At 34.4% G+C, this 24,780-nt stretch overlaps 2 protein-coding genes across 4 annotated transcripts; both read left to right on the forward strand.

The window, feature by feature from the left end:
• Positions 1–353: 353 nt before the first annotated feature.
• LOC130639637 (ras-specific guanine nucleotide-releasing factor 2-like) lies at positions 354–18,139 on the forward strand. Of its 3 annotated transcripts, XM_057447092.1 has the most exons (28): positions 354–515; positions 2,214–2,475; positions 3,339–3,457; positions 4,210–4,357; positions 4,441–4,527; positions 4,825–5,078; positions 5,914–5,993; positions 6,319–6,395; positions 7,141–7,257; positions 7,820–7,930; positions 8,378–8,495; positions 8,900–9,051; positions 9,611–9,665; positions 9,915–10,060; positions 10,362–10,438; positions 10,538–10,613; positions 10,989–11,238; positions 12,079–12,519; positions 12,589–12,995; positions 13,206–13,318; positions 13,732–13,783; positions 14,504–14,610; positions 15,147–15,231; positions 15,608–15,805; positions 15,881–15,960; positions 16,277–16,394; positions 16,977–17,045; positions 17,738–18,139. In XM_057447092.1, exons 2-28 carry the CDS (start codon positions 2,227–2,229, stop codon positions 17,876–17,878), a joined length of 3,927 nt encoding a protein of 1,308 aa, XP_057303075.1. In that variant the 5' UTR covers positions 354–515; positions 2,214–2,226; the 3' UTR covers positions 17,879–18,139. The 3 variants fall into 3 exon arrangements, with proteins under 3 accessions (XP_057303075.1, XP_057303073.1, XP_057303074.1); XM_057447090.1 differs by having other exon boundaries at positions 12,079–12,995; XM_057447091.1 differs by having other exon boundaries at positions 12,079–12,995; positions 14,507–14,610.
• A 2,911-nt stretch (positions 18,140–21,050) lies between these two features.
• Positions 21,051–23,599, forward strand: LOC130639673 (4-galactosyl-N-acetylglucosaminide 3-alpha-L-fucosyltransferase FUT6-like). The gene has a single exon (XM_057447094.1). It carries the CDS (start codon positions 21,206–21,208, stop codon positions 22,415–22,417), a length of 1,212 nt encoding a protein of 403 aa, XP_057303077.1. The 5' UTR covers positions 21,051–21,205; the 3' UTR covers positions 22,418–23,599.
• The last annotated feature ends 1,181 nt before the right edge of the window (positions 23,600–24,780 follow it).

Below are 24,780 nucleotides of genomic sequence, written 5' to 3' on the forward strand. Positions count from 1 at the left end.
GTGGCACAATGCAAGGGTGTGCTTTAAAGCTATGAAATTTTAATGTTAAAAGTTCGAATCTTTACTTTCATCAACTAACCTGGGCAAAATAAGCGATGTGTTTTTGAAGCTTTTCTTTTGCTTTAAATTTTACTCTACCGCTACTTTTTAATTGGCGTAAAAACAAGATAGGTAATAGATTTTATGCAGAGGTCTATTATTATTATTATTTTTCGTGCGAATGAAATAAAACACCTGTTTTGACTCAATAAAAAGAGATTCTCATCAAAAATTGAGCAGGTGGTCGTTGCTGTTGTTATCTTGTATTTTCACGTGAACATTGGACTGTATTTTATTCCAGCTGCCTGAATATTTTTGTCGTTCGTGTAATCAGCTTTTTTTTTAAAAAAAAGAAAAGTTTATTCATATCAATCTAAAAATTCGTGGATTATACACGAACGCAAGATTTAATATATTGGGGAATTTTCATTAACAAGATGGATTAGATATTTATGCAAACGAGAAATATTTCATTTGTAAGTACATAGCTTTGATTTTCACACGTTTATATTAGTTTAAATATTTGATTTTTATGAACTTTTTGGAGAAAAGAGAATTAAATAACTTTTTACATCAGAAATTTCTTCAAGAAAATATTTGTTTTCGACTTTTTCTTCTTTTCTGACTTTAATAATAACATATGCAATTCTAGTTAATTATTTTCGCGCTTCATATTTTTCGCGCTGAAAATATCATGCGGACTTCTAAATATGGCAGACGCACTACATCCAATTTCCACGTAGAAATACGAGAAGATTATTTCATTCAATAAGGTCGTAAGTTCTAAATGCAAGAGAATGTTATTTTCTCTTATGTACCGAAAGAATAACGGTAGAATACTGGATAACCCCCCCCCCCCCCCATCCCAAGTGTTTACTTTTAGTCTTGTTTTTAAAATAATTAATATATTTTCCTGTTTAAACTTTTCCTGTATTCATTCAGTATATATAAGCGAAGTAATGTTGCATTGCAGTGACATTCCGTCTAAGTGAATAAAGCAACCAGGTTTTCCTTGAAATATCCATGCTTTCTATAATAACCTATGTATTATTTGCTTGTACCATTTGCCAACTAAAACATGAAGGTCAATCAAAATGTTTAACTTCATTTCTTGACCATTTTTCAACATTTTTTTGGTTCTTCATGATTCATACAGATTTGTAACTGTAAATAAATGAAAAAGATTCTGTTTGTACTTTTACGCCTTTTACTTTACGCCTTTCACTTTACGACCTTTACTTTGCACCCTTTATTTTGCTCTCTTCATTCTACGCCTTTTAGTTTACACCCTTTATTTTACGCTCTTTCATTTTACGCCCTTTATTTTACACCCTTTTTTTTACACCATTTATTTTACACCATTTATTTTACGGCCTGAATTTTCTCTGCGAAAGATTTTTGAAATCAAGTGAATTAACGAGTTATTATGTAATGGCACGAAATGTTCTAATTAGACATGGACAACGGAGTCTAAGGGAGCACTATACCGCTAGGGGCACGTTCAAATTGTCCAGTTTGTTGGAAATAACTGCGAAAATAGCTATTGATTTTGCTGTGATAGTTCAAGCTCATGCTATCACCCGAAGAAATATTCTTATGCAAAATTTACGCAATATCTGGTCCATATTATACTGGCAATAAAAAGAAAGTAAACGCCATAAATCATTGTTATTTCTTTCAAAGAAATGTAATCTATATTATAATGCCCGTATGCGTCTGTCCGCCCGTCTGTCTGTCATGCAACATGGTAGCTTAGCTGCGACGGGCGAACCCGTGGATTTTTCCACGAGCTAACGACTAGTTGTTTGAATTTACTTTATTCTTTAGATGTTTCTAAGTCGGAAGATCAAAAATATTCTTTATCATCACTCATATTACTTGTATAAGCAACAAAAGCATCTCCTGTGTGTCACATTGTGTGGCAAATTGCTTTATTTGTAGTATACCTATAAAGTTTTGTTTACATAAGATTGTGTGCGCTTTCCCTTTTCTCTACGAAAGGTCGTTTGCTGCCCTCATGTCACCCTCTCCCCCCACCACCATCCTTGGTAATGACGTCTCAACTGCCATCCTTTTTGCGTAAGGCAGCTTGTTTCTAGCCAAAAAATGGGCTAATTTAAATACGGCATTCTGAAGTAGCAAAGGTTATAAATAAAACTGTTGTATTTATTTAGAATCTCCCTCAACATGGACAACATTGTTGACCAAGAGGGTTTTATCGATATAGCAAAACGTTCAAAACTATCACCAACTATCTGCGGATGCTTAGAGAAGCACTGCAAAGACTTAAAATGGATACAGAAATATTACATCTTGTACCAAAATCTTCTGCTGGAGTTTGAAACAAGTCAAAGTGAAAAGCCATCTAAAGTAATCCCGCTGGAGAACTGCATTTCACAAAGAATGGTCCTTAGCAACAAAGATGTCGAAAGCCAGGTCTTAACTTTATTTATAATTCTCTTTAAATAATTTTTATATGTTATTGGTGCGAATGACGATTTAGCTCCTAGGACGGGGCTTCTAGTCTTATTACAATTCTTGAGCTACGTGGACACGAGGCAGTATTTATAGGTGATAGTAAAAAATTCAATTTTGTTACAATCGTCTCAAAAATTAATCGTGTCGGCACACATCTATGCAACAGGTAACATTCTATCACAAAAAGTAAGGAATTCGGCATAATTACTGAATTCCGATTGACTGAAAAGAAAAAAATGTTGACTCAGAATTGTTGCAGAAAGCGGCACTACGAACAAATTTTTTATTAATAAAAATTTTTTGTTACCAGTAACAAGATACAAAATCAAATTGATCTGATTTTGTATCTTGTTACTGCCAACAAAAAATTAATGTTTTAAAAAACAAAAAAATGAAATTTCTGAAACCAACATCTCTTTCTTGTAACCTTTGACTATGTTGGTATACAAGTTGTGGCACATCTACAGTTTCGGCGCCATTATTTAACGGTGTAAATTATCATGGGTAAAGTCTTCGACAAGTTTTCATTGTCTATTAAGTAATACCTCTAGAGGGGGTGCTGAAGTACATATCCAATAACACCAAGTTTCCACTCCAAAACAAAATAGATCGGGATCACATAAAAGAAAAAATTACTTTCATCAGACTGAGTATCTGCCAATTATTCTATTGTTGCCATATTTCCTGTCCAGTCAGAACAAAACAGAGAAAATTTTTTTATTATCTTTCAAAAAACACAATTGTCCGAGCCGATCCGTTCTATTGCATTCTAGAGTGAAAATTCACCGGAGAATTATTAACATCTATTTTCCGCTTTTTAGAGAACATTTTATTTATCTGATCACAAAACGATTCACCAAATCTCAGGACCAAATCATATGTATCGAGCGAAGAATGAAATTGATTGCAACAATTGGATTGAACTCATTAACGACAGCAGGTAATCTTAACGAAGTCTGTGACTGGTAGCCTTGTGGTAGAGGGTTCGATTCTAGTGCGGGAGCTCTTGTGTTCAAACCTCGGCTGAGTCATGCCAGACACTATAAAAGTGTGAATCTATCCTTTCTGCTAAGTGCTCAGCATGAGAATAGAATTGATATCTTATGCAATTCGTCTAGTTGAGCGATTGCGGTACTTGCACGACTTTCGTAACTCAAATGGGAGCTTCGCAGGACCTTCGTTGATAGCAATATCAATAGGAACTGAAGAGGTTATCTTGGGTAAATAATCTCAGGAATTATAAATTCTAGTGAATGACTTTTGTTTCGCTTTTGTTGCCTAATTTTCTTTGGTGCTTCCGATTAGAAATTTTCGCAAACTGCCCCCTTTGCAAATCAATCAAATTCAATTCATTCGCGAACATGTACTTTCGCGAGTATCCCTTCTTCGTAACAAAAGAAAAGTCGAAACTTTTGAATGAAAGCAAAATGATTTTGCAGAAGCTTTGGATTAAATAAAGGTTCTAGCTTAGGTATAATTTTTTCCCGTAGATTCAATAAAATTTCGCAAATCAAGCAACAATACTTCGAAAGAGTATGTTTTGACGAATCAAGCAACATTTTTTTTGTGGAAATTTAATTTCACGAATGAGATGTCAATTCACCAAGCTTGCGGAAACTTCTGACTGGAAGCATTTTGTTGAGATTTATACACCTATATTTTATCCAATTTCTTTTCCATCCACTTTCTTAGTTATTCACAACTAAAATCAAATAAAGAAGAGCTCGAATATCGCTATCTCCACTTGCTTCGCACAATCAACAGTGAACGTGCTTCAAAATGGCATCTTCAAGAGTTCACAGGAGAACAAAAAAGACAATTGGATTCACTACGAAGAGAGGTGGCACGATACTTCTTTGCTCTAATAGAAATGTAAGAAATTTTTAGATTTACAGTGAGGTAACTTGTAAAACTATTCTCTAGATTCCAGTTATGATAGCAAAAAAAGTTGAGGAAGCTTTGAAAGAACATGGACAAGCAGAAACGGATGAGATGAAAAAGATTAAAAAGGTTTGCTATCATTAAATAGAATTAGACAACAACTACGACATCGACAACAACAAGAACAACAGCGACAACAACAGGAACAACAACGAAAACGACAAAGACAAAAACAATTAACGACATCCGACGTTATAAAAGTCTTTTTACCTTTCACCCCCAATTTGGTGCCCTATACCAGCAACAACAACAACAACAACACCAACACAACAGGAGCAATAAAAAAGACAAAGACAGCGTCCACCTCCACGGCAACGATAGGAAGAAATTTTAACCACTAAATTAAAAAAAAACTTCATCGTTCAGGTTCAAAGTTTTGTCCGTGGCGTCCTCTGTAGGCGAAGATGGCATGCTATCGTCCAAGATTACATTCGTTCACCACACGCAGAAAGCATGAAGGCCCGAAACAGGATTGTTTTTCAACTAGTCCGTTCGGAAGAGGAATACATGGAATGCTTATCAATTCTAGTGTCTGGATTCTACAGACCTTGTAAAATGGCAGCTAGTTCAAAACATCAGTTGATTACACATGAAGAAGTAAACTCGATATTCCTCAATAGGTAAATTATATTTTCCAAGCAGATAATTTGATTTAACAAAGTGGGTTCAGTCCAAATAAAAATCTACTTTGATTTAAATTACAAAATGTTAGTAATATAATAGTATTGCGCCGTAAAAGTAAGTATATTTTACTCTATCTCTCACACTGCTCTTGGTGCAATTTAAGAATTCTCTTGCTACCTCAGTTGCACCGAAATGCTTTAAATAGTTTTGGTAGCGGTGCAAATAATGATGTAAAAACTTGGCATAAATAATTTAGCTCCTAACCGTACATTTTGATTCATGCTTTCACTCACCATCATGACTTAGTTGGGGACTGATCATCGAATATGAAACTTCCACCCTGAAAACTTTCGCAGTTAAAAAGTTTACTTTTTTTTATCATTATTCCAAATATTTATACAGCATATGGTCACTACTCAGTTATAGAAACACTGTTATTAATGTGGGTTCTGTATTCTGAATGTATACATTAGGTACAAACCAGCATTGCCTACTCAATTTCTGTCACATAGTATGGGTGGACCCGTAGCTGTGGTAAAGGCACTTGCTCAACATGCGCGCGCTGTGGACCGACCCACGGACCTTGTGATTACAAAGCGAACTCAATACCCACTAGGCCGCACGCCGTCTAGTCAACAAGTTGATTTTTTATCATCAGATTCTGTATTTATTTACTTTATCAATCTTTCACACAGACAAGTATTAGCAACAGCTAGCAGTAGTGATAAATTAATTCTTTCTAAAACCACATTTTAATGGGTTCTCATTGACAACAGATGTAGTGGAAATAATAGGAAATAATAATACACTTTTTGTTTTTCTTTATTGTAGCGAAACATTAATGTTTTTGCATCAGATCTTTCTGAAAGGTTTACAAACCAGATTGGAAAGCTGGCCAAAGATCATCCTTGGTAAGTATCTATCATCAAATTTTTACGATATATCTCGCTTTTCATGTTGTTGCAAAAATCCGTTAGGATAATGTCACATTCCTATACTTGTTAGACGGAATTATTCTTTCAGTTAATGTTAATAGAAGAATGTAAGTAAGTAGGTGAGTAACGGGAAGTTTTAACGATCTTAGGGATTCCATCCTAAAGGTTGGCTCTTACTCCCCTTCGACTGTAACTATGTTAGATTAACTTGCTTGTCAGCTACACAAGCCGGTTAGCGGTTAGTATGTGGCACCAAATGGGTTGACACCGCAATGTGGCAAATTTTTAATTGTTATTGAAGGAGACTTGTTTGATATGCTGCTACCGATGTTGAGCATTTACCAAGAGTATGTTCGCAACCATCACTACAGTTTGCAGGTAAGCGAGATAATTAGGGCGGGTCACGTGATCACGTGGAATTAAAAGTACAAACACAAGTGCATTTACGATAATTTTTGGTTCTATTTTGCACTACTGTTAAAATTTGTCTTTCAACACCCATTTTACCCAGCGCATTTTGCCTTTTTTATTAGTTTGATAAGGGCAAAACAGTGTAGGCAGTTTCGTTATAACGGCTAAGGGACCACAAAACCTTTAGAACGAGGTCTTTTAATAAAGTAAAAAGCAATACCCGATAAACAATTTTTTAGATCTGGAATCTGGATAATCACTCTCGTACCCTACAGTCGTACCCTACAGTCATTTCTAAACCATTTTTCTGTTAAAAACAAAAAGGAACCATTTCTCACTAGGCAATCAGTCGTTTTTAAGCCATTTTCTGTGGAGAACCCGTTACCAGGACTTCTTGCTTCTCACGGGCGTTGCACTTATTAACAGATCTGATAATCAGCGCAGCGCCAATGAGAGACAGAAAACCTAAGATGTTTCTCTGTGACGCAGTCGAGGATGTAGCATTTATATTACCCCTAAAGTCGTCACTTTGTTGATACAGAACATCAAGTTAAACAGAATTACAGAATTTTTAAAAATAATGACTTAAACGGCGTCGAAAAATGCTAACCTAAACGGCAGGAAAAATTTCAAAAAGGTTATTCTGTACAGACACTTCACTGCAATAACGTTTCATTGCAAGAAGTTGACATTAAGATTTATACTGTTTTAGACTCTCACGGAATGCAAGCAGGTAGGAGCTTTCCACAAACTGTTACAAACACTGGAAGAAAAACCTGGAAGTAATGGTAGAACGTTGGAGAATTTCTTAACATATCCCATGCATAGGGTAGGTCAAGTTGGATTTGTTAAATCGCTACGGTTGCAAAACTAGAATCCAGAGTTTTGGTTACACTTTTGTTAAATGTCTCTACTATGATACTCGGTTTCTCTCTGTCTGTAAACCAATTTAAATTCCGGGGCTTTGTAATTGAAAACGTCGTTATAATCGCATCTATAATCGTAGCAATAACCCCCGCCCAAGCATATTGCGTTACTTCGTGGAAACATGCGGCAAGGTTGTAGGGAATAGCAATTCAAAACAATATGAAAGAACTAGTCGGTAGACCGTGGAAAAAATTCACGGGGTTGCCCGTTCTTTATATATCGCATTTCGTGTTTCCGTAACAGGAAGCGTCTTTCGCGGACAGACAGACAGGCAGGCAGACAGACAGGATACGGCTATTATTAAAGAGATAGGTAATCCATCGTGGAATTTTCCACGGCTAATGATTAGTTTTTTGGAATAAGTGCGAAATTCAGAAAAAATAGTACAAAGTGGCTCACTCCCTATTTTATAATATTTCCAACCAGTTCTGATTTTATTACTTGTCGTTTTTTATTTTTCTTAGATTCCAACATACATTGCAACGCTGCAAAAATTATTGTCTTTGACACCTTTTGATCACGTGGAAAGGAAATCATTGGAGCAGTCCCAAAGTGTTCTTGAAGAACTTTCGACAGTTAGTTATTTAACTCGTTGTAATTACAGAAGTTTTCGGAAACTTTTAATTCCGGACAAAATGCTCGTCCGAAAATTCTCGTTGTCCAAAAATTTATTAGGACGCCTTCTTATTGTCATCAAGACTTCTTAATTATTTTTATGAACATCAATTTGATGTGTAGTAAGTAACAGAACATTTTAGCGTTCTGTCAGTATAGCATAACTTGCTTTATGCTGTGTCACACAGGCCAATTAGCTAAAATAAGCTGACAACAGTACATTTAAAGCGTGCCACAGTGGGGATTGTTGCAAGTTACAAGCGCTACCACTACACCATGTCCGCCTAACAATATTTGTTTTATGTTTATCCTCATCATATACAAGTCTCTTATATGTCACATTGGAAGTATGCAAACGAACAAAGGCTTCGGTAGGCAAGAACTCAAAAGCGAACACTCTTACTTAGGTGATGCATGATGAAGTTAGTGAAACAGAAAACATTCGAAAAAATCTGGCTATCGAACGTTTGTTTACAGATGGTTGCGAATTTTTGTTAGATTCGAACGAAGTCTTTATTCGGCAAGGTAAATAAAATATGCGAATTTCAATTTAGTTCCAAAATTCTTGCGCACCTCCTATAGCGAACCTATTCGCGCAGTTTTGAATTAAATAAAATAAAGTAAAATAACGTAGTTACAAAGTTTCATCAATATTTTTTTTTTAACACAACAATACCCGTCTTATGAGTCATGTTTTTGAGAAAACGAGCCATTTATACATTTTCTCATAAATTTTTCAGGTGGCTAGGCTTGAACTGCCGAAATAGTAAAAAATATCTACTTAAATTTACTGTGTAAGCTATTAGTTACACTTTTGAACAAAGCCACATAAGCGCATGCGCAGTTTTAGCAAGCCCACATAAGGAAAATTCCATGTAAAGCTAGCTAGCCATGCTGATAAAACATTGTTTTTTCTTTCTATTTTACAGGAGTACTGCTTCAGTTGAGCGTTGGTGATGCACACAAATTAACAAGAAAAAAATCAGCTGATAGAAGAGAGTGCATTCAACAGTGTTTTCTTTTCTCACGTTTTCTTCTGATCACTTCACGCATATCCGGTGGAAAGTTGCAGACCATACCGGTGTGTTGTAGATTTCATATACCTACAGTCCAACTCTAAGACTTGATTTTTTGAATTGATCGAACCATTTCTCTAAGAAAAGTTCCATCTAGAACTTGGAAGTTGTAATAACCACGCCTTCTTTTAAATGCCCCTTCTATCAACCGCCCATCCGCCCATCCTAAAACAAAACCCAAGACCTTTTCTAGCGAATATAGAGTTAGTTGCAAAAGTGACATGGAATGTTTTTTTCAGATTCTAAGACTGACTATTAGCTGTTTACCATAAAAAAGGACTTCAACTTTAAAGTCAAAATCAGCCAATTATTATAAAGTTGATTTCGGAATGACCAATTCCTAAAATAAACGTTTACCTGTAGAAAACACCCTAGATAGTTTTCAACTTTAAGAAGCTCCCCATAAATTTAATGGAAGCATTCAGTAATTAAACAACTAATGTCTCACGCATTTTTTCCAACCCTTGGTCAGGTATTGAGTCGTCGTCAGCTTCGTTGTCGTCGACGGTGTAGTTGTCGTCAATTTTGGTCATCAATTTTTTTATTTTCTCTTTTTTCGTTCAGAAAGGTAAAATAAATCTTGCAAACACAACTTTAATCGAAGATATCGTCGATGAAGGTATGTTTTATAAATTTTTTTTTAAAAAAGCATTCTGGTGGTATCACAAAATAAGTAAACATAGTTCAAGTAAATCACATATAAGCCTCACAAGAACTAAATTAAAAAGATTGAAGAAACAAAAAACGTTCCTGAGTTGAATTATTTTTTAATGTTTTTTTTTGTTTTCATTCATCTTTTTTAGATAACGTATCTGAGCCTCTGGTGATTTCCAACTACTTCTAGTCTTTCTTTTGCTTAAATTTTCAGATATTGATCTTGTCAGTGTACCATCATCCGACTGCAGTAACCTAGCATTCAAACTGGTCATAACTGAAGAGTGGTCAAATCATAAAATTATATTGATGGCTGTAACAAAAGACGAGAAAGCATCATGGACAAGCGACATTAGTCAGGTGGAGTATAAACCGTACAGAACTGATAGCTGTTTTTTTTTCAAACCTTGGTGAATACACAAAATAAATTTTTTACTATCTACACTTTTTATTTAATTTACTTTTTGCTTCTCTGTTATACTTAAATGTTTGTTTTAAGTTGACTTGGCCATTTTTTATTTGGATTCACAATCGTTACTAAACACTCACGCAGGAGAGAAGCCAGAGACGTAAACACAAATGTCTATGGGAATTTCTTTCGCCTTAATCGACTTTTGTGTAGTTTATGAAAACATTACTGAAAGCTAAGAACTTATTTTAGTGTATTGAAAACTTGAAGAACCCCTGCGAAGAAGAGCCAGTATCATTTCAATCTCGTAGAAGTCTGCTAAGTATCAGGTATTTTCAATATTTTCAATATTTTTTATCCATTTTTTCCGTCTTTTAAATTTATTGAATTTTTGTGAATAAAATAATTTTATGCATATTATTATCCAGGTCTGATTCACGTCTGTTTAACGATGACAAAGACATTAAGTACAGCAAGGCTTTAGATTCGACTCGTTTACCTCGGGTAAGGTTTTATCGAATTGTTCTTCTCAGTGACCGCATAATTTAAATTAGCCAAAGAAAACTAATCGATTTGCTTCGCTATGTCTAGCTGTTTGTCCTAAAAACATTGCAGTCTATTGTAGCAGTAGACTAAGTTCGCAAAACAGGGAGAGAAAGGAGAAAAAATCATAGAAACCAAAGGTACTCGATGTATCAAAATGCTTGCTTGCAGAGCAAGTTTTACAAAAATGTTCTTACTCTCCAAGCCATGGTTGCATTGATTTTAAGTATATTTCATTAGCGTATTTACCGTGTAAATTCTACTGTAGGCTATATACAAGCAGTAAAATTTGATAAAAATAACAAACACGGCATTCTGTACCATTTCTTCTTCTAGATTCGACACGCGACAGTACAAAGGCTTCTGGAACGTTTACTAGATGTGCGTTTCATGACGATTGAGTTCTTCAACACGTTTTTAACGACACATACAATTTTCACAACATCACAGATTGTGTTGGAAACTATCATTGAATTTTATAATGCAAGAAAGACAATCTCCGAGCCTCAAATCAATGAAAAATGCGACTGCAAGAAAGATCAAGACAAATGGGGAAGCTCTCCGGATATTAACTACGCCTGTAAAGGTGAGTAGCTTGGTTATCTGACTCTGATACTTGTACTGGAGGGGTATGTGACTACGCGTAACTTTTATTGTATATGGTGTGTCTTATATCCTACTCTATTATATGATGTGTATTGGTTGTCTTCTGTTAAACACATGTTTATTTATTGTATGCTGGTTACTGTCATTGATTATTTATTTGTTAGTTAAATGCTTATATAGTATTTTCTTGCATGCAGTACTTTCAGACTGTTATGCCTGATCATGCACTTCTTTGCGTGTATATTGATGAAATAGTCGTAAGTCTGTAGAAAATCCATGGAAACTGACTTATTCTGCGGGAAATCGTAGACAAATTATCAATTATATATCGCCTTTGCTATTTTGCACCTAAATAAATCGTGTTTTCTTTAGCAGGAAATTGGAACTGAATACAGAAAATGTATGACTATTTATATAGGGACTGCTCATTAGCCCGCGGAAGAATCCATGGGTCCGCCAGTCCTCAGGTTTTAGAATATCGTAGGATCGCTACTTCGTGCTTACTAAAACGTTCTTCTCGATATGGAAACGTCTTCGCGGTAAATACTCAATATGATTAATTCTGAGGTCCTAAGTAGCGAAAAAAGCCAGATAAAAACCAAGATTTAGTGTGATAAACAGAACACAAGTATTATTATTATTAGAGATTAGTGTTAGAACGTGAAAAATCGAGGTGAATCGTCCAGAAATATTTCGTGCATTTTTTATAGGAAATCGGCCCGTGTGACAAATAAAATACAGTTTTTGACAAGTTTAAACATGCATTTTTTCGCATAGCTATTTTTTTATCCCTTCAAGAACGCTATTTTTTTCCATTTAGATAAGCCTTGCACCAATTTAAGCGTTCCTGGTTACACCTCCAACAAAAATGCAAGTCCTATTTACTCTAATTCAAACTTGCAGCTGCCCGAATTCATCCCGAATAGACGTCATTCATCTCCACCAGATCTTGCTGTAGGTGTTTCAGTGTTCAATCTGTTGGAGCAACATAATTCACATTCAAGCATTTCTAGTGAGACAGAGGCTAAATCACACATTAGGCTCTGCGGAGGCACGTCTCCAACTGTAAATAGCTTTTTTTATTTTCCTGATAATAAGAATGATGTAATCGATGAAAAGCTAAGGCTCACTACAGATCCAAAGAAATCGCCCACCCATCCATTTTTCTTGAAGTCACCGCCAAAAAGTCGAAAAGAGATGAAAGAAAACAGGGAGAAAGTAAAACCCAGAGTAGGGAGAAAATTGTCGGAGGAATTTATTAGTAAGAAAACGTTGAAACATCTGCACAGGGCATCATTACCAAATACGCAAATTTTTAAATTCGATCTAGATCGAAGAATTACTTCCCCTAAAGCGCGTCGAAAGGAAGCTAACAACGGTAAAAGCAGAGATTATGAACTAACAGCAAAACATAAACTTTTAAATGAGAATCACGACATCTTTTTCTATGGTCGAGAAGAATTTCCAAAAAGCCCCAAAAGTCCTCTAAAAACTCCACCCACTCCTGGTGTGGTCATCACGTCATCTAGAGCATCGCAAAGAAGAAGTAGTATGACACATGCTGCTGTTGCATTCGCCGCAGCGACCGCTGGGGCCACTTCGTCCACAGCTGTGTCACCAAACGCACTTAATCGTTCAAAATTTAATTTCAAATTCAGCAGTGATGACGACGGTGGGAATATTGTCACTAAAAGAGCTTTGAAAATTTTAAAGCATTGGATTTCCAAGCAACCTGAGGTTTGTCATGATTATGAATTTGTATGCTTAACAGGATCAATGTCTATTCTATTCAACGAAATACCCTAAAACAGTAGTAGTAACAATCTCTTGGACCTGGACATTAAAGTCGAATGGCGTTTGTTCTAAAGTTTATGCCCTAACAATGGAGGGTACTTTCAGAGTATGGGTCAACACAAATTATACGATGCATTTTTTCCTTCTTTGTAGACGTTCAAATTGGATCAAACTCTAAAAGAGGATGTTGAGAAATTTCTTAACCAAATTCTACAGGCAGATGATACAACACCTCTGGACAGTAAGCTAGCTAACACTATTTTAAGGTAAACTGAATACTTTTTTATGACTGAAGATTATGATTACACCTGTATTCCTGCAGATGTAAAACAACGGCTACTAAGTCTCCAAAAACGCTCTCTTCAATAAAATCTCCACAATTAACATCCTCCACTTGCTTTAAACCAAGCCCTTTAATAGATACAACTTTGTCTTAAACGCACCTTTCCAAATAAAATCGCACCCATAACTCGAGATTTTTGATAATCTAAAAAGAGTTTATTACAGACGAAATCCATCATATACCAAGTTCTTTGTCAAGCAGGTGGTATCAGCCTACAGCAATTGTTGCGGTTGTTATTTTAACTCGACCGGCGATTGATTCTGCTAGCTCACTCAACGACTAGTTTATTATACTAATTGACTTGTCTGTTATACTCAACATATGTACTTTTCACAGGTCTTTATTGCAAGAAGATAGTCCTACAGCAGACATTCTAACTGTTTCTGAGGTAAGCGTGGTGGTGTGAGTATTAATTAATACTTTTACATATACTTAAAAGTGCATAATCTTGCTAGAAACTTCGATAGACAAAATAAACAAAATATTTCCATTACCTTTTATTGCATATACACAAAAGAAATTATTACCTAAAAGTCTATCAGATTGATACGCAAAAATATTCCTTTCTTGAGGTTACACACTGTTAACAACAGGAGGCTTGCGTGTTTTGTGCGTACAACAGTGCTACGCTTTTCGATAAATTTTATAAACAGTAAACGTGTTTCTGTTAGAATCGTGATTTTATTTTGCACGGTGAGGAGATTAAAGGTACCATGGTAAGCAAGAGTAAAAGAGTAGACTCAACCACTGATGCTCTAAGCGGTTAAATTGTCGCACGAATGGCGTTTTTTAGATTTTTCGCACAGAATAAATTTCGCGAATGGCCTATGCTTGCCTTACCTCTAGCAAGTCTTATTAACTAATGGAAGTTAACGGTTTATTTCGTTAATTTTTACATTACAAAAATGATTCACAAAATCAATTTATTTTTTGTTAGAACAAAAAGTCGGTTTTCAGGGCGGATTTAATCTCTTGCTATTTTTTGCGCAAATTTGAATTTGCAGAAAGCATCAAAAGTGCGAAAATTAATTCTGGCGAAGATAAAATCGCTTCAGATTTCTTCACATTCCCTCGATTATTAATATTTTTCATATATATCTCTATAAAGCAGGATTTGAATGATATATCCTGCGTCAGTGAGCAGTTTTCAATAGTCCAGCTTGCAGAACAAATGACTTTGATCGATCACACACTCATGGCGCGGGTTCCAACCAGGTAACTTAAATGTGGTTTTAAATTTCGTTTCTTTTTGTGTCTCTTTTGGCATAATACGTTATTTAAAGCAAAAGAAACCTACATACAAAGTTAGTTTGGTATAAGCCTACAGTGGCCTTGAAACATCCAGCTTATTTACTTTTGCCTGATATCAAATTAAAACAGCAAGAAAACTGAAGAATTGCACTGAAAAAAACCCGTAAAGTATTTCATTTCATGTTTATGTTATTTTTTACCTTCCTCCAACTATCCCTTCCTCCATTTTTTATGCATTTTTTGTCCTCCTCTAGTTTCTTTCACTACCTCCTCACGTTCTTCCACCACCACCTTTCACAAAGCACCCTAGCGTAATCAACTTACATTGTAAGTTACAATCACTACTGGCTACAAGCTCGCCCCTAGAAGACGAAAAACGTTAGCACTCTTCATTAGTCAAGTATTAACTAAGACCTTACTGTTTGACATGGCACGTTTAGAGAAGGTGTACTAACCCATCTTGTTTTAATCATTTGTGTACGTCTGTTTATGTATCTTAGGGAATTCTTATCAACTGCATGGATGGGAGAGGAAAAAGAAAAAAATGCGCCCAACTTGTTAAAAGCAATTGAACGATTCAATCTGGTCAGTACTTTATTCGTTTAGATTAAAAACATTGGCTTAGATTCAGATCAGATTTATATTTAAAAGATGTCTATTAGCATAAACATCGACTCAAGGGCATCTTGTATCTTTTCTGATTTTGGAGCGTTGATACAAATCGCTGTCTGATGTCAGAATGAATCCAAAATGCCTTTGCAACAAGGTTGTATAAACATTTCAAAGTCGACTATAATTCGACTTGTCGTACAGAGTCATCTACAGTAAATCGATTTTTGTACATTCCATAATCCTACTTTCGTCAATAGCCAACTGCTATAATCCAATTTTTCGTGCATATTTATCCACTTTAATTCGATTTCCGTCAGTTTGGGATAACACTACTTTGATTGTTGTTTAGACTAGCCGGTTGATTGCATCAGAAATCGTTTCAAAATCCACAAGTGCTGGTAGAGCAAATGTTATTGAAAAGTGGGCCATGGTTGCTGACGCGTGTCGCTGTTTGCATAACTTTAATGCCGTATTGACCATCATGACGGCCTTTACGTCATCTGCTATATTTAGGTTGAAGAAAACATGGGAAAAAGTGTCCAAACAGGTAAGAGCAGTTATTTTGAGCTTTGATCTAAAAAATTATGCACCTTTCCTTCACCTGTCTGATACATCTGTGTAGATTCAAACGCTAATTGAAAAGTTGAAGAACATGGTATCTGCTGAGGGAAGGTTTCGAAACATGAGAGAGGTCTTAAAATGGTAAGAGAATTGTATCCTGATTTTTGGTGCTGCTGTTTGGATAAGTATATGAAAGCTAGTACGAACGAGGTATATCTATCTCTCTACCAGGCGTCACGTTCAAAATGTCTGTCAATAGTTGTTTAAAAAGTTAACCCAGAAAAGCCTCGGTGAGGGATATCTGGCAAATTTAGCTGACACGTATATTTTCTCGAATCTTAATGTATAACGTACTCGCCATATTTTTGCTATAAAATCTCTTAAATTTTGGATAGTATACATTTGTTAAACACCAGTTTCATATGAAAAGCATACGTGTTCTTTTTTCGTTTTATAGCTGTGATCCGCCCTGTGTTCCATACTTAGGATTTTATCTGACAGATTTAGCTTTTATTGAAGAAAGTACGTCCATGGTTAAAGACACAGGCTTGGTTAATTTCTCTAAGATGAAAATGGTAAGATACTAAAAATATATGTACAATGTAGCTAAAATTCAGACAAAACTTTTATTAAAAAATATTTCTCCCTATTTTTTTTCCAATAAATTAAAAGAAAAAATTATTTTACCAGATAGTTTTAATAAAAAAATTGATTTGTGCCCCTGGATTACTTCCTTTTGCGCAAGATAACTAAAAAAATTCCCGCGCCAGTTTGAGGCTTCTGCGCCAACATGGTAACTAAAGGTTGGTTTGAAACACAACGATAACTCCATCTTACCTGGGCTTGATGGATTTGTCAGAGATAATTTGCTAACTTTGTTGTAATTTCAATGCTATATATTCAAAACTATACTATATATTTTAATACTATATCATTATATTTCATATATGACAAATGTTCAGAACATATTGACAAGTCAATAAAAAAAAAACAATTTCAAAAAAGTTGCATCCCCCTGGGCGCAGTAGGGTTAATTAAAATGATAATATAGGAACAATTTGTTTGGATAGTTCTAATAAATATTGTGCACTTTATTCAGTACCATCCCAATTCGACAGTTTCTGTTAATTTTTTTTAATTGTAAACACTGAATTTAGGTTTCTAATATTGTGCATGAGATTCGATTTTACCAGACGACGTCATACAGAATCACGAAAAAACAACAGGTGATTTTGTTTCTTTTGATCCCAATGACGTAAATGTATTGGGATTGTATCGAGCTCCCATTTGAGCTACGAAAGTCGTGCAAGCACAGCAAACGCTAGACAACCGCCTAAGATATCAATTCTATTCTTATGCTGAACGCTAAGCAGAAAAAATCGATTACACTTATTTTTTATATATATTTTTTTATATTTTACTACCAAAAAAAAAATTCTACAAAGAATACTTCTTACTTTCACCAATCTACTTTTTCCTTCCGAGGTATCGCGTTTAACAATGTTATTTTCAAATAAAACGTTTTAACATACAAGTTTAATCACGTACCGTGAGAAAAAAGCAACGCAAGTAAGGAATTAGAGAATTCTAATTTGGTTCAAAACTCGCCATGGGTTAAATCCGCATTTTTAAAATATGGGCGGAGATTCGTAACCTTTTATTTCGCATTTTACATTGCTTCTGACATGTTCATATTTTCTGAAGAAAATTAGTATATAATTCACTCTAGACATTTTAAAATTCCGCAATGCAAATAAAAATGTATCTATACGCAATTCCTTATTTGCATTTTTTACAATTTTAGAGGACCTATTTGCATCAACATTCCTAATCCTTTTTTCCAGTTTTATTTTCTTCCCCTGAAGGTAATTTCTTTCCTTGTAACTGGAAATACTCGTTTATCATTTTACAATTATAGATATTCAACTATTTACTCCAAACAGCGGACAAACTAAGGAGTGATGAAGATATTTACCAAGAATCTTTGATATTAGAGCAGAAACGTGCAGCTACGTCTGGTTCAAGGATCAAATTTTCATTCCCTTTCGGCCACAACTAACATATACAAAGATCGGATGCTTGGTGTAAAGTTAACTTAGATGGGAACAGTAATGAGAATATTGATGACAATGTTAATGACGAAACTTACTGAAAAGGAAAAAATGACTACTAGATTATATGAACAATCACATTTGTATCGATTCCTAATGTATTTAATTTAAGGATGTGATACAGGTAGTTAATTTTTTTTTCTGGTTGTATGGGCTTAGCAATGCTTATTTTTTAAACTTAAAAATATTAAATATTTAATTTTATGGAATTTATAAATTGTTTTTTTTTATCATAGCGGTTTTGACAGTTAGTACACCATTTTTACCATTAGAGGGAGGTCGTTGAAAGTGGAAGGCGCACAATGCCAGTGGCAGTTCTTCTATTCCAATATTAAACATGATAAAGCCTTGATATTTAGTGAATATCGATGCCATTTTATTACGGATCTTTTGAGAAACTTTTAGAATTTGACACCTGCTATAGATTGAGAGGTATGGAAAATGCTTGAAAATACTCTCAAACCTTCTGGATACTGTTTTGTACCAGCATACACAAGTTGAAAGATAGTTATGACAAGCTGTTCCATTGATTAGTCCTCAATAGCACTTGGAAAAACATTAGGCAATTTTTTTTTGTCAACAGTTCCCACACGCTTTTTTTAATGTACTGAAAATTCTATCATTATACAACAACCAGTATAAAGCTAAAGCATTCTCTAATCGACATTGATTGAACATCAAAGGACATTAAATTAACAAAATGATTTTTGGTGCGCAGTAGGAATCACTGTTGTCAATGTGGGTCCTGTGTGCGGTTTTATTTGGACAATCAGTTACACTACACAAAAACTCTGTAGCTGGAAGAAAAAAGAACTTCTACAATCACACTGCGATTATGATTTAAAGTTACTGTTGAAGGTTTATCATTTCTTGAAATTCATAGTTTAGTAGACGATGTTTCGGGAGATCCTTCTCCCATCACCGGGCATGATTAATGGGAAAGGATCTTTCGAAAGGCCTCCTAATAAACTATCATGTTCAAGAAATGATAAAACTTAACAGTAATATAAATAATGGACAGACAAACTGGAATAATATCTTCAATAATTTAAAAGGGTTGAAGTGTGTAAAGAGATGAATAAATAAAATAAACAACGTTCTACAATGCTAGAAACAACAGAATTTTATTCAGCTTTATTCACAAAGTTTTCAGATGAACTTTTGTTAAATCCGAGTATAACAAATAAAAGAACATGCTTCATCGCTGTAAAGGTACCATCTTGAATAGTGAATTTACGTATGCACACCTGTTTTGAAACAAAATGAATGTTATAAATTGAAATGGAGTAAAGAATAAAGCTGATCTAGCCTGTTAAATAATTTAGTATTGTATCTCATCTGTTCAGCTATTAAGTTTAAAAATAGAGAAAAAGAAGCAGTGATATATATATTAAATATAGTTTAATATATTTTTTGAAAACAATACTGAGAAAAGATTATTTAAGCTTAGAGTTGTTCGTTCAGAAGGGGATTACTTTGAAAACTATAATAAATATGAAGTTTACAGGTCAAGTCATAACATTATTATCCAGCTAAAGCCATTCGCGTAATTTGAAAATACTGAAGAAACTTATGAAAGATAATACCCCTAAGGTGTCACAGCTCTTTTCCAATACAGTTATCGTTTTTATTTTGACAGTTCTCACTTTTATTTCGAGGGTTATCGTTTTTATTTTAACAGTTTTCGCTTTTACTTCGACGGTTATCGTTTTTATTTCGACAGTTATCGTTTTTATTTCGACAGTTATCGTTTTTATTTCGACAGTTATTGTTTTTATTTCGACAGTTCTCCCTTTATTTCGACAGTTCTCGTTTTTATTTTAACAATTCTCGCCTTTACTTCGACGGCTATCGTTTTTATTTTAACAGTTCTCGTTTTCATTTCGACAGTTCTCGTCTTTATTTCGACAGTTCTCGTTTTAATCTTGACACTTCTCCTATTTTTTTGTGACAGCTCATTTTTGTTTAGTAGTTTTCGTTTTTACTTTGACTTTTCTCGCTTTTATTTTGGCAGTTTTCATTTTCATTTCGACGGTCCTCGTTTCTTGTTTTTTGTTTTGACATTTCTCCTTTTGTAATTAGTCAACTTTTAATAATTAAATGTATTATAAAGACATTAAAAAAATTGTTTAATAATTTTCCGTTTCCGACGTTTAAAATGCTTTCATTCTGAATTTTTTTCGTACAAAACAATACATTGAAATGTTGCGCCTGTGAATGAAGGCAATCAAAAGCAAACTTTGACAACGTATTTAAGATTATATACAATATAAGGCTTGATGGATCGCCCAGCCTTAAATTTGTTTAAAAGTTGGTTTTTTAGGCAAGTGTCAATTTTAAAAACTGATTATATATTTCTTTCCAAACTGTGTTGTAGCATCGTCAAAAACATCGAGCAACGAAAATAAAAAACGAAACGTTGAAAATGTTTCTACCGTACAAACAAGGGTTACTGAAAGGTTGAGAAATATTGCACGAAGGTACCACGTTAAAATCATTGACACAGAAGGGAAAGTGTTCTAAATGAAAGAAAACAAGACGGAATGGAGAATAGTGAATAGCAAGGAGTGATGTGAAAGATGCATTGTGAAGATTGCGAGTCAAGAAAAATTAAAACAAGATTAAAAGAACACTTAAACGGAGCAAATAAATGTAGAGAAGAAAATATATCAGGGCTGTCTCAATATGTGAAGATAAGCAACCACGGATTCAATAAAAACGCGGTAGAAATCATTTGTAAAGAAAACGATTTATGAAAAAGAAGTTTACAGAAAGCTATTAGCATAAAAAAACAGTAAAAACGAATTAATGAACAAAAAAGAAGAGATAAAACTATTATCGCACGTTTGGAAAAGCATTTTATAATCGCAATTAATTTTAATTGTACCTAGAGAATAAATCTATTTAAGCATTTGTTATATTTTACAACGTTTTTAAAATTTGTGCATGAAGACCTGACAACAACACAGTTAGAACACGTTTAAACAAATGCATATACAGTTTATGCTGACTGCCATAATATTAAGTTATAAACTAATAATTGTTACCAGATAGCCCTTTGACTAAAAAGTGTTTTGGGGGAGCAACATAAAAATGGGATCTAATAGGTTTACAGATAAATTGATCAATTTAATATCAATTTAGAAAATTCAATATTCAGTTTTGTCTCAACTATATTTTTAATGAAATAATTTTTACTTTTCTTATATTGTAGCTAAACACAGAATACAGAAGTGAGCAAAATAGCATGTTAAGACGTACTTGCCAGCAACGAGATGCGTCTATTGTTAAAAATATTACCGTGTGTTAGTTTCTGTTGCATTATGGTGACTCTAATGTATGCCTATAATTTTCATATCAACCAAGGGAACATTCAAGCACCAAATATAAAAAACTATAGAGGAAGAAACACAACAAGCATAATACAAAAAAATAAAGAAAATAACAACAACAACATCAACAACAACAACAACAACAAAATTATCCTTCTTTACACGCCATTTTTTGGAGACAAAAACTGGCATGGATTTATGCATCCTGATATCAAGCAATATTCCAAGACTTGTGGTTGTAAATACAAAAACTGTCTTGTTTCGAACGATAAGAAATTGTTTTTGAAAAGCGATGCAGTTATTTTTCACGGGCGTGATGTTTCGGCAAGATCACCTAATTGGGTGGAATTAAACAAAGCGAGACCAAAGTCACAAATCTGGGTATACCTTATTCTAGAAAACCCGTACAATACACCAAACACCAATACGTATAGTAAATATTTTAATTTGACATTTTCGTATAGACAAAGTAGCGATATTATGCGTCCAAGATCAAGGTTTAGAAAGCTGACTTCAAACGAGAAACGCTCAATGCTGAATGTGAATTATGCAGCTGGAAAAAATGAATTAATGAACTGGTTTGTCAGCCATTGCGGCACGTTCCGAGATCGCGTTATGCTAGCATTAGAGAAGTTCGGTGTTGCAATGTCTATTGGAGGAAATTGTTTTAAAAACAAGAAACGTATCCATTGCTCAGATAAACAATGTTTAAATGAACAGCGCAAGTTTAAATTTTACTTCGCTGCTGAAAACGCATTTTGTGATGATTACATAACAGAAAAATATTGGGTGAAACCTTTCATTGCTGATCAGGTACCAGTTGTTCTTGGTGGTGCAAACTACACCAGGCTGGCAATACCTGGTTCATATATAGATGCATTTCAGTTTCAATCAGTGAAACAACTGGCCGATTATATTAAGATGCTTGATGGTAATGATACAGCATATAACCAATACTTTAAATGGAAACAAACATACAAACTTATTTTCGAAGATTATAAAGGTTGCCATTATGGAGTGTGCAAATTGTGCGAGATTCTGAACAACAAGAACTATTCATATAAGCCGTTAGATTTAAAGGAAGTCATCAATTCTGAAAAAGAATGCAGGAAGCAAAGTAATTTTGCTAATGAGTGGCTTAGCAGGACGAGTTGAGAAGATTTTCTATTAGATATCAAATCTAAGTGAATTATTAAGGGGCAGTTGATTCTGCTTCCTTTCAGTTTGTTTTTAATAACTCTTTTTCGCCCGCTTCATAGTTCTGATACGTCCTTAAATTAAAAGTTATCTATAAGATACATGCGTGCCAAATTTTTATGTCCCATACGTCTTTAGAGCCGTGGAAATTTGCTATTACTCGAAACTACACCTATAAAATCCTCATAATCGGGAAACTATAATAACTTTAGGATTATATTTACAAATTGTAGCTTACAACACAACTCTATTTTATTAAGGGGAATTATTGTAAATTTTGGACAAAGTCGGATTTTTGGCATTCTTCTTATGCCAACTATGTAAAAACCGGTAAATATGTTAAATATCTTTTATTTAACTATCAAAAACTTCAAACAGAATTTGTAAATTCGCTCTAGAACTAATTTGCTTGAATTTTAAGAAGATAGTGGTATTTTAGAGAAATTTCTAACTTTCGATGACGTCACAGAAAAAACGCTGACATAAACAGAAACTTATTGCTGCCATTTTGCTTCTTTCATACCGTACTGTAAGTGGATTAAGTTTGAGTCAATTTGAACCAGTCTATCAAAAATTATTGAGGGGTTTCGATCATAATACGTTTGAAACCTTGGACGGAATAGGGTTTAACAAGAGCCGTCTGTCCAGCTACCAAAACTACGACGCGCTAAACATGAATTACGCACAACGACTAATACATCGGTGTCGCTGGGCGCTATACCCGTCGTTTTAGCTGTGTCTTCCGGAAATTTTGTATGAATATCGGTCGTTTTTCTAATCTTACCGCAGTGTAATAATCCCGCGTTTTTATAATACGCTATTTGTGAATATAAACTGCTGGATGCTTAATGGTCTGTTGGGTTAATGCAACATGACATCTTGTGGGAGAAATATAGTAGTAAATATAGTGTATAATGTAGTATTTTTTTTGTATATAATATATAGTATATGTTATAGTATATATAGTATAGTATATACTTTAAGGGCAGAAATTTTCGCGATTTTCGCGGTTTTGTCCCCTTTTCGCGAAAATTTCTGCCCGGTAAAAAATTTAACCTAAAATTTGCGAAAGTTATTATCGCGAAAAATCAACTTTTTCAAAAAATTGCGAAAGTTTTTTCCAAGTTTGAAAAGCGGAAAACTCATAAATAACAAGGACAAGGGTAGAAATAATAGAATCACAACGAAAAAAATCAGCCTAAAAAAAGTCTCTGAAACTTTAACTTTAAAAATAGCTCCAAAGGCCGACTCAATCTGGTAAATGGTGGTTGTTATAAAGTGGAAGTTACCAAATGTAGTGAAATAAATAAATAAGTCTGCATATTTCTCCTGAATGCATTGTATGTTGTATGGTATATTCATTGTCATTCGCGAAAGCTTTTGTTTCAAGAAATTAAGATTTTGGAAAATTCGCGAAAGTTTTTTCTGTAAAATTAGTTCCAGAAGTGGAATTCGCGAAAATTAACTTCGCGAAATTTTGCAAAAATTTCTGCCCTTAAAGTAGCATCCAGCGACCACTGGGTAAGCGGCCCACTGCTCTGCCAACTGAGCTATCGATCCGATAATGAGTAGTAGGTACAATCTTTGTACAAATTAATTAAACAAATATAACTACAATACCAACTTACGTTATAGAGTAACATGGAAAATCAATATATGGGTAAACTAATGCAAGTATAGCTATGTCGACCAATTTGGATGAAATTTTAGCTAATCTCACTGTTAAACATCTTATTTGGTCCGGTAAATCTACAAAGATACTTTTGATCCAAGCATTCGGGATCCCTTGTTTGTGGGTTGAGCCTCTAACTGTTAATCTGTGTTGTTGTGATAACCAATAAAGTAAACTAAAGATGAATGTAGTTGGCAAATCATTAGCTAGCTAGCTAGTTACCAAACGTAAAACTTTGCAATTTTTCCATAGCTATTTAGCTCTCTGTGGCTAACACAGGGAGTATAGCACAACTAGAGCTAGTTAGCTAAAAAGAAACAATATTTCTTATTTGATGAAGTTTAGAATTCATATCAAACTATATGATTTTTGCCATAAATTAGCTGAGTGCCTTAGGCCAAGCGATAGCTTAGCTATGAGCCCGTTGCTTTGTTTTTAAGCCACCACGCCACCAAACTCGTGAAAACATGAAAGTTCCCTTGAGCAAAACCACCCTCGTGCAAACGATGTGGCACAATTAAAACAGAAGTCAAAAAATGCCCGACCGCGCACCTTGAGTTCTCTTGTCCCCAGTGCTTTCGAGAGGACTTTGTACAATAAATATAACAGACGTATTGAAAGTAAACAAATAAAATTTTGTATTTTCTCT

Source organism: Hydractinia symbiolongicarpus, chromosome 1 (assembly GCF_029227915.1).
Source record: "Hydractinia symbiolongicarpus strain clone_291-10 chromosome 1, HSymV2.1, whole genome shotgun sequence".
NCBI classification, from domain to species: Eukaryota; Metazoa; Cnidaria; class Hydrozoa; order Anthoathecata; family Hydractiniidae; genus Hydractinia; species Hydractinia symbiolongicarpus.